Source organism: Podarcis muralis, chromosome 10, assembly GCF_964188315.1.
Source record: "Podarcis muralis chromosome 10, rPodMur119.hap1.1, whole genome shotgun sequence".
Lineage (NCBI taxonomy): Eukaryota > Metazoa > Chordata > Lepidosauria > Squamata > Lacertidae > Podarcis > Podarcis muralis.
Window position 1 is genome coordinate 9,676,206 of NC_135664.1, and position 15,272 is coordinate 9,691,477.

Sequence of the window (15,272 nt, forward strand, 5' to 3'; positions counted from 1 at the left end):
TGCTACCAAGCAAAGTTTTTGCCACAAAATTACCGCATCCACTTCACTGCTTCTTGGGTGAAATAAAACTGCAATTTTTTTTGGAAAAAAAGAGACGATAGTCCTGAAAGTGCCTTCTTTCTGAAGCACCTCTGAAAGCTGAAAAAATAAAACACAACATTCTAACCTTAACACAGTGGATTTCTGTTAGTTTAATATTAAAGAAATATTAATTGGTAAGTTAGATAAAAGATGTACAGAGCAATTCTAACGGGGTCCAGGAATGATAAGATAAGTGAAGTCAGCACAGTAGCTGAATACTGTCAGTTCTACTGGCCAGTGTGCGGGATGCTTTTATTTTATTTTTCTACCTGTCAGCAACTGTAGACCTATCAGTTCAACAGTGAAACAGACTCCAATGTGAGGTTCTGGGTGCTCTATTTTTGGAGGTTTTGAAAGCAGTGGATGGATGGCCATGATTTAGCTGAGATTCCTGCATTGTGTAGGGGGTTGGATTGGATGACCCCCCCCGGGTCCCTTCCAACTCTACAATTCTATTACAGTGGTAAAAAAGGTAAAGGTAAAGGTACCCCTGCCCATACGGGCCAGTCTTGACAGACTCTGGGGTTGTGCGCCCATCTCACTCAAGAGGCCGGGGGCCAGCGCTGTCCGGAGACACTTCCGGGTCACGTGGCCAGCGTGACATCGCTGCTCTGGCGAGCCAGAGCCACACACGGAAACGCCGTTTACCTTCCCGCTAGTAAGCGGTCCCTATTTATCTACTTGCACCCGGGAGTGCTTTCGAACTGCTAGATTGGCAGGCGCTGGGACCGAGCAACGGGAGTGCACCCCGCCGCAGGGATTCGAACCACCGACCTTTCGATCGGCAAGCCCTAGGCGCTGAGGCTTTTACCCACAGCGCCAGGTCCGTACTTAACCTGAAACTGTTCTTAAGCTGAAGCACCACTTTAGCTAATGGGGCCTCCTGCTGCTGCTGTGCCACCGGAGCACAATTTCTGTTCTCATCCTGAAGCAAAGTTCTTAACCTGAAGCACTATTTCTGGGTTAGCAGAGTCTGTAACCTGAAGCGTATGTAACCCAAAGTACCACTGTATTCTATACTCCAGGTTCAAATTCCTTTCCTTTTCATGCATTCAATTTGCAGTTGCCAGAGTAAAAAGGAGGCAGATCTAATCACATCTTTTAAAAATTGCTCTCATACGTACTAATTTTGCTTTCACCAAATTAAGCTCATACAGTTTGGCAGTGTTGGCCAAACTTGGCCCTCCAGCTGTTTCAGGACTACAACACCCATCATCCCTAGCTTACAGGACCAGGGGTCAGGAATGATGGGAGTTGTAGTCCCCAAACATTGGGAGATCCAAATTTGGCCATCCCTGGTTTAATGTAACCGTGGCTATGGGAGACCGATAATGTTGCACAACCTTGTGAAGTATCACCACAGTATATATAGCTCAGTCGGTAGAGAATAACAGTCTTAATCTGAGAGTCATGGGTTCGCCCCACGTTGGGCAAAAAGATCCCTGCATTGCAGGGGTTGGACTGGATGACCCTCGTGGTCCCTCAGAACACTACAATTCTGCGATTCTATTAGTCACATCCCATGTCCACTCTCACACTGACGGTAATCACCTTTAGCTCGAAAGCAGGCTTTGCAAGCCATGTTCTAACCTTGGTTTCAAAGCTTGCTTTAAGGACAAGAATAGTTACTGTTACCACTGCAATGCATAATGGGTAAAAAAGGTAAGAATTGAGCAAAAAATATACATATATAGGGACATGCTTCTTGCAACACACTTCCACTCTCCTAACCATGATAAGGAGAATTTTGGCTTGCATTCTAAGAACTGAGAATGAAATTCTTCTCATAGAAAAAGGCATTCCCAGCTCTTTGTCGCTGCAACCACCTGCAACTCCAGAAAGCCATTCTTGAGTGGCAGGGACCCTGTGTAATGATGTTCAATGTAGTTCAATAGATTTCAACCAATGGGGAGAAATCAAAGGGCCCATCTCTTGCATCAACAGAGGTGGCTTCCACTTGCACTATTGCTCTGTTGGATTCAAACCAGCAGCCTGCACCTAAGCCATAACATTCACCTTTGCTTCAAATTACTGCTATATTTTAAGTCTTTTTCTCAGTTTTTCCTTAAACAAAAATTCTATGACACACATGTCATGGAATTAAATTCAGTGGGGTTTTTTTCATATTATATTTATTACACAGCAGGTGGTGGATCAGCATCTCCTGCATGGGGGACATCACTATCCAGGCAAATGTGTAAAATACATCATGCATTCAGAAGGGTAGGATAATCCAATAATTGTATGACCTGCAGTGATATCATGGCAACGATGTTCCACACTTATGGAATTTATTTCCCTAGCGGCAAGGAGGAGGCTACTAGAACCATTTATGTTTTAATCCCTCCTTTGTTGACACCTGAAGCCAACCCTTTCTTTCCCAAGCAACAAGGTAACAGTGAACTATAAAAACAAGTCCTTGCAAAATTAGGCTGATATGTCAATCATAGAAGAACTGGTTGCTCTGCATAATTCTATCAAAACAAGCCTTCACCACCTGCATGGAACTGCAGCCCAAAAATTTAATAACTGAAACAGGAGCAAGGTCACTTACATAAAGCCAGAGTCTGTTGCAGTTGAACAGGAGCTGGTGCTTAACAAGACGTATTAATGGTTTGTCAAACCCCCTACTGCCAACCACGGTTTCTGTGCTGATCGTAGCCCTCCAGGGTTTCAGGCAGATGAGACTTTCCACCAGGCTGCCTGAGATCATTTAACTGAGAATTTCATAGTTTGATTCTGGGTGTGTAACCACAACACAAATTCTGCCTCCTTCTGCTTATAGTTGGTATGGAGAATAGTAAATGGCTGAAAATACACTACAGGCGCATGTGTCTTGTAGGCAAGGTAAAATATTATGTGTCAATCTTGCTTACTGGCTGGAAGGAAAGGACGCAACAGCAAAAGGACCCTTTCAGGGAAGTGGAGGAATACAAGAGAAAGTGGGTGGAATAGAAGGAACAAGAAGTTCAAGTAAATTGAAAGAACTGGGAGGAAAAGAGGAACTCAGCAATAAATCTGAACATTTGATATTTCTACTTTTGGGGAATTGAATTGAGACTCACTGTTCTCTGGATGAGGGCCAGAGCATTTTCATAACAAATCTGTACCCGTAAATCAGATTCAGGCACTGGGTGGGATCTAAAGTTAGTTGCAAACAGTTCCCATTGAAATCAATAGGACTTAAGTTGTTGTTGTTGTTTAGTCGTTTAGTCGTGTCCGACTCTTCGTGACCCCAGGACTTAAGTTAGCCATGGCTAATCATGAGTATTTATTTCCATGGGAGCTCAGTGCAACGTAGTCTGGATATCTCTCCCCCCCCCCCCCCCATTGCTCATGCTAACTTTCTTGCATTTCTCACTCAGTAGCATTAGAGTTCCAGTCACTTTCACCACAACAAAACAATATTTAGGGACATTTTGGTTAAAGCAAGCAAGCAAGCAAGCAAGCAAGCAAACAAACCTATTTCAAACTAGGGAAGTGATTAATTTGTCACATCAGTATTTGGATGAGATGCATTTCAACTGGAGCATAGAGAAATTGTGTAACTAATTTAACTGGAGGTGCCAGAACAGTGAGGGGTAGCTCTGTCTAACATATGATCTACCTCTATGAAGGGAAATAAAACACCTAACTGGGTTTTATTTGAAAACACAAACAGCATTGAAAGAACGCTCCCTCCCCCCCCCCCGCCACAAGCATTACTCCTATTTACCGGTAAGCCCCATTGGGTACAAGCAGGTCTTTTTAGTACAGAGCCTAGGGTATGGTTTTTTTTGTGCTGTACCCAAATAATGAAAGCAAAAGTACTTTCAGAAGAGGAGTTCAGTGCGAAAGAAAAAATAAAATAGCTAACCCATTATGATCTTTGCTGGTTTCTACATCACATTCATACAGTGAGCCACCAGACACCACCTTTCTGTCAGAATAGTGTTTTTGCAGAGGATTTGTACTGGAATACCCATATAACTAGCTACATTAGTTCCCATTCATACAGTGAGCCACCAGACACCACCTTTCTGTCAGAATAGTGTTTTTGCAGAGGATTTGTACTGGAATACCCATATAACTAGCTACATTAGTTCCCAGTTCACATATAAATATTCATTATTATATTATACAATTTGAACTTCTCAGAATCTAGAATAAATCAGCCTTGCAGCAACCAGTAGGTAGATTTAAAATCAAATAAATATAATAATTCAAAAGATAATACATGGTGACTACATGGCAACTATCAACATTTTAATTTATCACCTCAGATACCGTTTTCAAAAAACAACTGTTTCTCACAGAATTCTACTAGAATCGCAGTTTGTAGCTGCTTGGTCTCTCTCTTCTTTTTAAGATGTTCACTTAAAATCAAGGAAAGAATAAACAGGCAAAATATTTCAAGAAAGTAATAGTCCAATTGTGTGCCAAACTTTTGGATGTGTTTTGGCTTCAGAAGTATTATGTACCTTCAGTAACTTCCTCATAAATTAACTACATTTTTAATTAATGTAGTAATATGTGTTTCATGTAGCTCTCTGTGATGAAATATTTTAAATTTTTCTCTGCCTTTTAGCACGGGGCAAGCTTCAGCTTGACAAAGCTTCAGATCCAGTATCCAATATGTTTATTAAGGTTATTCAGTTTCAATATGATTTAATGTACCTGATGGTTTTATGAAAAGCAAGAATTATGCCAACTCACTTATTGGGCTCAAATGTTGTCGATATGCTGATATTTAATATTTCCTGTCAGTTTTCATTTTACTTTTAAAGTTTATGTTGAAGGTGTAACAAATATCCAATGGTCGAGGAACTGATGTTTCAGTATCTAAATGCTTACAACACCTTAGCGATTCATGAACTAAAACACTGCAGTGGTATGACAGGCTGCAATACTATGCAACTTTCAGAATACAGTGGAATTTACTTGAGAATAAACATTTCTAGAAATGTGCTCTAAGAATATGTTTGTAGACAGATACATGAGTAGAGGATCAGACAGTGTTAGAAATGTGCCATGTGCATTTTGCAATTGGTGCAGGTCCAATTGTGACCACAATCTCTGGATGCCAGGCTGGTGACTGGGGAAAACAAAATGTCCCTTAGAGAAGGGTCTGAAATATTTTCCTTGAAGCTTGAATTTGTTTTATTCTGGATTATTTTATTTGATGATTTAATGTGTTGTAAGCAACTTTGAGATTTGTTATTTAAAATATAAAGTGGTCTAGAAATGATGATAATGATAATAAATCCAATTGAAAAGAAATGGCGCCTAGACATTCCACTGTGGCAACCACAACCTAGGTTTAAGTTGCCATTTGGAGATTAGCTTTTATATGTGAGTTTCTAACACTGGGATCAGGGTGAGACAGGATCTCATAATTTTTGTAAACATGAAGGACAGCTGATGAGGCAAATACACCTTTGTGTGTTCCACTTTACATATGTGCACTGTGATACCTGATTTGGACAAAGATCCTTTGTATATATAGAAAAAAGGTGTGTGCGCGCGCACACACAATGGTCACACCTAATCAAAGACTTCATGCTCCACCCCACCCCCCAATATGGGAATGTTTTCCATGTAAAAATTAACCTGTCTGACATAGCCCTTGTTTTGGGCCTGCATGAAGATGTTTAGGTCAATGGGGCAAACCTATGGATACAAGCAGAGAAAGCCAAATACATTGAGATCAATAGATTTGTGTACAGTGGTACCTCGGGTTAAGTACTTAATTCATTCTGGAGGTCCGTTCTTAACCTGAAGCACCACTTTAGCTAATGGGGCCTCCTGCTGCCGCCATGCCGCCGGAGCACGATTTCTGTTCTCATCCTGAAGCAAAGTTCTTAACCCGAGGTACTATTTCTGGGTTAGCAGAGTCTGTAACCTGAATTGTATGTAACCTGAAGCGTATGTGGAGAAGACAAAGGAGGAGGTTGTTGTTGAACCTCAAGTACCAAGTGGAGAGAGCCGCGGCCTTGCAGGAACATAAGCTGTTGTTTTTGATGACCGAATCTGGAGAAAGCCAGATTTGGAGAGATGGAGTCCCGTTTGGATTGGAGATGGAAGGTTGGATAGATCCCCCTATGCAGGGATGTTCTGGCTTCTGGGATCTGGTTTTGGGCCAGGGGGAGATTGGAGTTGTGGGGGCCTTTAACTTTGGAGGGACTTTGAAATATCTTTTGGATTTTAGTTCTGACTATGGAGAATGAGCTGACTTGTCGAGAAGGGAAAAAGACATTGTTAGGTTGGAGTCTCCCCGAGATCCACTCCTCAGTGCCAAAGGAAGGAAATTAAGAACAAGATCAGCAGAAGACAAAGTAAATTGCAGGTATAAATATGAAGAAGATCTGCAGAAGGGACATGGAAAAGAATTAAGAGCCTCGGACAGAAGATCACCAGGTTGATGGACCATATGGAATTGATAGAAAGGACTGACAGAACCCGAGACCAGGGAGAAGAGACGGTGGATGAAAATTGGAAGAAAGTTTTAAAATTTATTTAGAAAAATATTGTAAAATTAATGAGTGTTAGGAAAATGTTGGAATGCAACTATATGGCTTTAGTAGAAATGTTATAAGGAGTTATGTACAAATAAGTTTTAGAGTTTTTATTTTTTATTTTTCTATGGTAAGATAAGGTTAAAAATAAATTTTTAAGACAATTAAAAGACAGAAAATAGTGAAAGATGGAAAGGATTTGCTGAAAAAATTAATAACTAGAATACAAAAAAGGGAGGTGTGAGGAGGTTGATGAAACAAGTTAATGAAAGATAAAGATATGGAAATATTGGATGTGTTTTTAATTGTTTTTGTTTTGATGTATTGTGTGTTTTGTTTTTTTATATGTATTGATTTGTATTGATTACTTTTTTCCTCTCTTTTTCTTACTTTTTTCTGTAACTTTAAACTTTTAATAAATATCATTTTTTTAAAAAAATGAAGCGTATGTAACCTGAGGTATCACTGTACAATAGTTAAGTGATAATGTTGGAACCTTAGCATGTTTAGCTTTCATTGGATAGCAATGGGAATCAAGATGATATGCTTCCTGTCAACCCACTGAAATCTTCAGAATTATTATAGTGTGAACACTAATTATAAATCGCTCCTTCCTGTCTTATTACCCCAAGCAGAGGCATCTGAGGTTTGTTTTATGAGCTAATCTTCATCTTCTGACATTAGATAAGAAGCTACTTTTCTCTATCAGTTGATTCAGCTTGTTGATGGCTCTGTGCTTGTCACCCAAATACAAGCCACTGCAAGCCCAGAGAATCGAGTGTATTATCTCTGGAAATCTTTAACTAGCGGGGAAGTAACAATTACGTGCTAACCACAATTAGTCACTTCTAAAGTTGGGCATGAAACCTAAGTCAGTTGTCAAGTGGAATATAGCATGGTTGTTAGCACCACTTTCACTAGTCCAGCAAATATGAGGAGCACACTGAATTTGGGTGTGACTTGTGCCACTGATCTCAGTACGGCCATTCAAGCCACAAGCGCTACATTCTAATTAGGTGTTGATAGAATCAGACTAATTTGAGTAACGTTCCAGGACAAAGCAGCCAGAGAGAAACACCTCCCAAAACGTTATTTGCACATGCCGAAGCCATTTCTCCCAAAAGTGAAAAGACTATCTGGAGTGAAAAGCATTACTAACAAGATCCTGTTCACAATGGGTCTCAAAAGGTCAACAGGAGTTGCAGCTGCCCAGGAGACCTGCAATAAAGACAGTGTGGAGAGGGACTGCAAAAGGCTAGGCACTGCATTATTGATGCACAGTATGGGCTTCGATTTATAAAGAGTTAAGTCCACAGTTTAAAATGAAAGCCGAGCTTAAGGGCCAAGTTTTTGTCCAGGAGCTTTTTTAAAGGGTTATTCAAAATACCAATGTAGGGAATGAGCCTTCAAATAAAAAATTGCAACTTGTAAGCATATCATCAAAATCACTGAATCATTTAAAAGCATAGCACTTTAACACAATAAATGCTTGCTAGCATATAGAACACACACACACACACACGCACGCACGCACGCACACGCACACACACACACACACACACAGGCATATTATACTTGGCTATTTAAACAGCACACAAACTGCCTTGCCGAATCACACCAAAGACAATTTTCCCCCTAACACTAACCGGCCAGATGTCCCCAGGAAACTCATAAACACGGCGCGAAGGAGATAATCATCTCCTGACATTTGTCCCCTGCACCTGGTAATCACATCTGTCATTTCTAAGAACGCTTCTACCATTTCTTACCAACTCCTAACCTTGGATCAGAGTGCAGACTTTACTGAAACTACATTCAAAGCCAATTTCGTGTAACCATTGCAATTCAAAGCTATAACTTCAAACCGATCTGTTGGTAACAAGCCTCAGAAGCAAATACAACTGATGGAGCAGGTCTTGCCCATGAAATCATATGCAAAAATACATGTATTAAGACACAATCCAGCATGGATTAAGCACCTTTAAATCCCATTTATTTCAACAGAAGTGTGTTAGCTGCACATGAAAAAAAAGAGATATCAAAATGTGCTTAAACTTGGCACAAGTATGGTTAACTTTTTAAGCGCCATTGCACTTTATTTTCCTGCAACAGGCGATCAAGACTACTCTTCCAAAAAAATGTCCTTCAAGATCCAATATTGCCTCAGAATATTTCTAGAGGCCCATTTAATTCTGAATGTGAACAATCTTCTTCTTTTCTCTGCTTCAGATCTAGTGGTGCATTGTTCCCACAGCAGCACCAGTCTAATCCTCACTAATATAGCAAATGCATTTAGATTCACTTTGGCTAAGCAGAATCTGCTGTGTTAATCATCAAACAGGATGCTATGGAATTTGGCCTTGAAGTATTATCCTCTTACTAAGATGTGTTTGGAAAGAATGGCAACAGATGTACAAAAGGAATTGATTCTGGCGAGTCTTCTGTTTTGCTTTCGTATTTTGACAACTAATAATAAGTATGACCATTAATATTTACAAATTTGGCTACTAAAATGCTAAGAATGCAAAAGAAATTCATACATTTTTCATATCTTTGTGTAATACCCCACTGTGATTTTATAATGTAAGAGACATTTTTTATGCAATATTAAGACACATTAATCTTAAGACACATTAATCTTCATATATATATATATATAATATCCAAACACAGGCAGACATCTCTTGTTAGAGAAGTCAGTGAAGCTTCCTCTTACTACTAATTTAACTGTTCTTTTGACTACAGCCTTGAACATACATCAAAAACTGTAACTAGGTTTAAATTAATTACCAGTATTATGCTCAACATTCAAATAGCTTAATCCTACCCAGCAGCAAGAATGCAGACACATTTAAGTTTTCTTCCTAAACAGAAATGTTTCTGTGGATCAAAATAAGATTGGTTAAATTCCACTACAAAGTAATGTCAGGGCAAAGCACACAGCTTTTCAAGTTTCCATGGCTGCTCTCCAAAAATTTACCCTCCCCCCTCAAAAGAAGTCTCAGGGTATCAAAGAGGCACAAACAGGCACAAAGTCCACACTTGCCTATGCCAACATATTTGGCCACTAAACAACTTTCAGCCACCATTTGTAGCTACTATCTGTAGTCAACCAAAATTAAAAACAAACAACGTGCTTCCTTACCTGAAACCGACACTTTCATTATGGCTTCCAAGGGTCTGTTGTTGTCCAAGTCGCGGCTAAGCTTAAGTTCTCCAGTGGCAGAGTCCAAAAGCAGCAGATTTAACTCATTGCCCTGGACAAAGGTGTAATCAAGTTGGTCCGATATATCAGGATCATGAGCAGGGATCTTGCCAATCACTCCAGAAGGGAAGCTATTAGATTTATTGGTGACATAGTTGTTGAAAAGGATCTGGAAGTCTTGCAGCACAGGAGGGTTGTCATTCTGATCTTGAAGGCGTATGTGTACGGTGGCTCGGCTCACAAGTGGGGCTGAGGTAGCTTGCACCACAATTACATACTCTGTCTGGCTCTCATAATCTAGATCCATCAGGGCTGTGAGATCACCATTAAGAAGGTCAAGCTGGAAGACCTCAGGGATGTTCCCTTCCACGATCTGATACATGATTTGTGCATTAGTTCCCTCATCGGGGTCTACAGCACTGATCCGGGCTACAATGGAACCCACGGGGCTATTCTCCTCCACAAAAATGTCAAATTCATCTTGCTGAAATACAGGTGGATTATCGTTGATATCCAGCACAGTAACCTGAATATCCACAGAGGCTTTGAGGGGTGGGCTGCCCCTATCCACAGCAAAAGCCCTCAGGCTGTAGACAGCCACATTTTCGCGGTCTAGCTTGCGCAGCGTCCGTATCACCCCTGATGTGGCCTCAATGTAAAAATCACCATCACCATCATCACCACCCTGGAAGGTATAAAGGATGCGGCCATTAGGGCCAGAGTCACGGTCAGTGGCGGACACCTGCAAGACACTAGTGGAGAGGGGCACATCTTCGAAGACAGAACCCTGGTAGCGGTCACGAAGGAAACGGGGCGTATTGTCATTGGAATCCAAAATGAGGATCTCCACATAGGTGGTGTCAGATTTCTGAGGGATCCCATTGTCCTGAGCTGTGATGGCCAGTGTGTAAGAGGCTTGGTCCTCATAGTCTAGCTCCATCAAAGTTGTGATTGTGCCCGTGTCAGGGTCGATGCGAAATTGAGGGATGTTATCCTCCAGGATGTAAGTGATCCTAGCATTCTCCCCAGTATCCTCATCAGTGGCACTGATAGTTACAATGGGTGTGCCAATGGGCTTGTCTTCACTGACACTCACGGTGTAGTGGGAACTTTGGAAAACTGGTCGGTGCGTGTTGGCATCTGTGACATTGATGAAGACTTGGACAGTATCAAACAGAGTTCCGTCGGAAGCAGTGACAGTCAGCACATACTGCCTCTCTTGCTTGTAATCCAGCGGCAAGGCCAGCGTGATCAGCCCACCTGCACTCTGACTAGTGATAGCAAAGCGGTTCCTTGTGTTGCCACTAGTGATCTGGTAGGTCACCACACTGTTGACATCCTTGTCCACCGCCGTCAGTGTCAAGACACTGCTGCCTACTGTCGCGTCCTCATTAAGCCTGAGCTGGTAAACTTTTTCAGTGAAAGTAGGGCTGTTATCGTTGACATCGAGGACAGTGATGGACACACTGGCTGAGGAAGTCATGACAGGGACGCCATTGTCCCTGGCCTCCACCCCAAAGTGGTAGTTCTCGACAGTCTCCCGGTCAAGCTCAGCTGACACTGTAATCCACCCGGTGCTATTGTTGATCTGGAATGGGAAGCCCATATCCCCACCTGGAGACACCGGTACAGAAGGGTGAGGCAGCTCAATGAGTTTGTATTCCAAGCGGGCATTATCCCCAGAGTCAGCATCTACTGCCTGAATGTGTAACACTGAGTAACCCAGAGGGACGTTCTCTAGCACAGTGGCTTGAAAAGGAGTGCTTACAAAAATGGGGGCATTATCATTGACGTCCAAAACTTGAATGGACACCATCCCACTAGAATTTATCTGTGGAGGCCGCCCGGCATCCTGGGCCTTGATCCTCAGAGTGTATTCTCGGATAGTCTCGTAGTCCAGGGGGTTGATCAAGTCAATGGAACCGGAAAAAGAATGGATGTAAAACTGTCCCTTGAGGTTCCCGCTCACGATGCTGTAGTGCACCTGGGCGTTGTTGCCGCGGTCTCGGTCTGTAGCTTGCACCTGCAGCACTTGGCTATTTACCGGGGCGTCCTCTGGGATTTGCACCAAGTAGCGTTTCTCGCTAAACTGCGGCGAGTTGTCATTCTCATCCTCCACTGTGATATGCACTGTGACTGTGGCGCTTCGAGGACCGGGTTCTTTACCTTGGTCGTTGGCTTCGACCACAAGATGATATTCAGAGACCTCCTCTCGGTCCACAGGGGCACAGGTCCTCACGACACCAGAGTGAGGGTCAATCTCAAAGACTCCCTCCCCGGCACCCGGTTCCAGGATACGATAGAGCAGATTAGCGTTGTCCGGGGCATCCTCGTCCGTCGCGCGAATCGTCAGCACCTCGTAACCCACCTCCAGGTTCTCCCGAATGTTCTCCCGGTACTCCGGCTGCTCGAACACCGGGCCGTGGTCGTTGGTGTCACTCACCGTCACTGTCAGGAAGGTGACGGCCGAGCGGTGCCGCGGCACGCCGTGATCCGCCGCAATCACTTGAAGGACGTGGGTGTCCTTCGTCTCGCGGTCCAGGCTGCGGGTGGTGACCACCACGCCCGTGTCGGCGTCGATGGCGAAGTAGTCGTCGGAGCGCTTGTCGAAGAATGCCTCCATGGAGTACGTCAGGCGGCCCGCCTCGCCCTCATCCGGGTCGTGGGCTTCCAAGGTGATGACGGCTGTGCCCGCCGGCTGGTTCTCCGCAATGGACACTTGGTAGTTGGGCAGCTTGAACTGCGGAGGGTAGTTGGCGCTCCTCAGCGTCCGTTGTGGCAGCGATGGCGGACCCTGGGGCCAAGAACCCCGGCCACCCTCCCTCCCCATTTGCCATTCCTGAGAGGCCGCCCGCCTCTTCCTACCCAACCTGCGCTGCCCACCTGCCGCCCACTCCCTTCCCTCAAAATGGCGCCCACCAAATTCGACCAGGACCTCCCCGGGGCCCCTGGTCAAGTGACAAAGAAGCCTCAGGCTTTTCCCGCCTTTTCCCTCAGGGGTCCTGAGGGGAGGCCCGTCGAGGCACCGGCAGCGAGGGAAACTCGTCAAGGCCCTCAGCGCCTCCAGCAGCGGCGTCTCCTCTTCCTCCGTCCCCTCTTGAGGCTCCGGGGCGGCGGGGCAGCGAGGCCGGCCGCGCAGCCTCTGCCTCAGCGCGGGGCCCGCGTCGGGGAGGGACAGGTGCGCGGGGGCTCCCGCCCGTCGGCGACTGAGGCAGCCGGGCCCGTGCAGGTAGGCCGCCAGTCGCAGCGTGAGGGAAACGCCGCCTGCGCGGGAAACCAAGCGCAGGCGCAGAGGCAGCGGGTTGGGCGCCCCGGCGTCGCCGCCGCACCGCGCGGGCACCGCGGTCCTCCTCAGCAGCCCGCCGGGCGTCACCTCCACGGCTTCCCTCAGCGCGCGCGGCGTGCGGGCCTCGTCCAGCGCGTAGAGCCACCCGGGCCCCACGGACACGTCCAGCAGCGGGGCCCCGGCGGCGGCTTCGTCGACGTGCAGCTCCCAAGCGGCGGCGGCGGGGCCCAGCAGCGCGAGCCACGGCAGCCAGGCGGCCACGGGCGAGCGGCGCGGCATCTCCAGGGCGGCCGCGGGGCGACAAAATCCATCCACCCGGCCGCGCTGCTGCTCATCCGGCGGCCGCGGCGGCGTCCATGAGCGCCGGCTTAGGTGCCCCCTCAGGAGGGCAAACTTTCCTTTTTATATAAAGTTCAAAATGGCTCCCCGTATCCCGCCACCGGAGGTGAACCTGCCCCTCTCGCCTCAGCCCGGGCGGCGGTGTGTTGCCGGCGGCTCCTTTCAGCAGCTGCCCCGAAGCATCGCTCCCTCAGGCGCCCGGGACTCGGGGACAGGATTCCCCCGCCAGTGCCCTGGCGGATCCCAGGCGGTCCGTCGATCTCCTCCACTTTTCTCGCCTCTTTTCACCGAGCCAGCGCAGACTTTCAATCCCCGGCGACGGGAAAAAAAGCCTTTCGCAACCGTCCGGGGTTAAGTTTGGCTTCCCGGCACGTGCGCCGGGGAAAAGTTCGCCGCCGGGCTCTGGATCTCCGCTTCTCCGCCGCTGATTCCTCCACCGGAGATCTCTATGGAGATCGGCCGCTGCAAAAGCCGCCCCCGAGGAAGCAGGCAGGCGTCGGTGCCCGAGGAGGAGTTTCCTGCCTTTGCGCGATCTCCTCGCCCCTTTTCACCGCGGCAGATCCCCGGCGACGGATCCGTCCGGGGTAAGTTTGGCTTCCCGGCACGTGCGCTCGGGGAAAAGTTCGCCGCCCGGGCTCTGGATTTCCGCCTCTCCTGTTTGCAGCTGATTCCTCCCCACCGGAGATCCCTAGGGAGATGGGCCGCTGCAAAAGCCGCCCCCGAGCAGGAGGAGGCAGGCGATCGGACGGGCAGGCAGCCGTCGGTGCCCGAGGAGGCGTTTCCTGCCTTTGCGCTCAACGGAGCAGAGGCAACCTGCGCCGAGGGAGAGGCGGGGAATCTGGGACGGAGGAGCTGCCGGCGAGAGGGAGGGAGAGGCGGTCCCGGGGCGGCTCGGGCCCCTTCTGCCTCGCCTGGTCGGCAGCGGCCCCTGTCGTCCGCAGGGCAGGAGTTTGCCGGGAAGGCACATGGGCGGCGTATAGATAATAAACATGAATTTCCGATGCCCAGAGAGGATGGTCAGAAAGCACCTTGAGGATCAGGAGCAGTGCCGGATTTACATATAAGCTAAACAAGCTATAGCTTAGGGTCCCACACTCTTGGGGGCGCAAAAAAAAATTTAAAGGAAAAAACCCCTCGATGTACATTTCCAAAATATAAGATAAAAAACAAATAAAATCAAACCTGCATACAGCAACAGTGTAGGCTCCTATTGGTTATGTGCAAATGGCTTTAGATACCTATTAGGTCCATAAATTACCATACAGCATATATTCAACCCAAAAAATAGTGACAATTTGTTGTTGACAAAGGACAGCTGGGCATATAAAGGGCCCCATTACCTTCAGTAGTTAGGGCATCATCAAATCTCAGTCCAGCCCTGATCAGGAGTCCAACCCCACTGTGGTGCAAGAATATGCAGCTGTCCCAAGGGGGAGGGATTGAACCAGAGCAGTGCAAGGAAACACCGTTTACCTTCCCACCGGAGCGGTACTTATTTATCTACTTGCACTTTGATGTGCTTTCGAACTGCTAGGTGGGCAGGAGCAGGGACCGAACAGGAGCTCACCCCGTCGCGGGGATTCGAACTGCCGACCTTCTGATCGGCAAGCCCTAGGCTCTGTGGTTTAGACATTTCACTAATTCAGGTTTATACATTTCACTAATTTTGAATCAAAGCTTGGCTTCCTTCCCCCTCTTTCTGCTTCTCCTTAAATTTATTTTCAATATCTTCTGAATATCTAGATTAACTTAATTTGCTCATTTATTCATCTACTTTAAATATATATATAACTGCAGATTATTACAATAATCTTGCCAATGTTCTTATCTGTTTACAATTTATCTGTCAATATTCAATAAACCGTTT

At 46.0% G+C, this 15,272-nt stretch overlaps 1 protein-coding gene across 3 annotated transcripts in view; it reads right to left on the bottom strand.

Annotated features, from left to right (window-relative positions):
• CELSR1 (cadherin EGF LAG seven-pass G-type receptor 1) overlaps nucleotides 1–13,345 on the bottom strand; it is a 160,486-nt gene extending 147,141 nt beyond the window's left edge. For all 3 annotated transcript variants that reach the window (XM_028747628.2, XM_028747627.2, XM_028747626.2), the window contains exon 1: nucleotides 9,721–13,345. In XM_028747628.2, the coding sequence (XP_028603461.2) occupies nucleotides 9,721–13,345 (3,625 nt within the window). The remainder of the gene's footprint in view (nucleotides 1–9,720) is intronic.
• Between the last annotated feature and the right edge of the window lie 1,927 nt (nucleotides 13,346–15,272).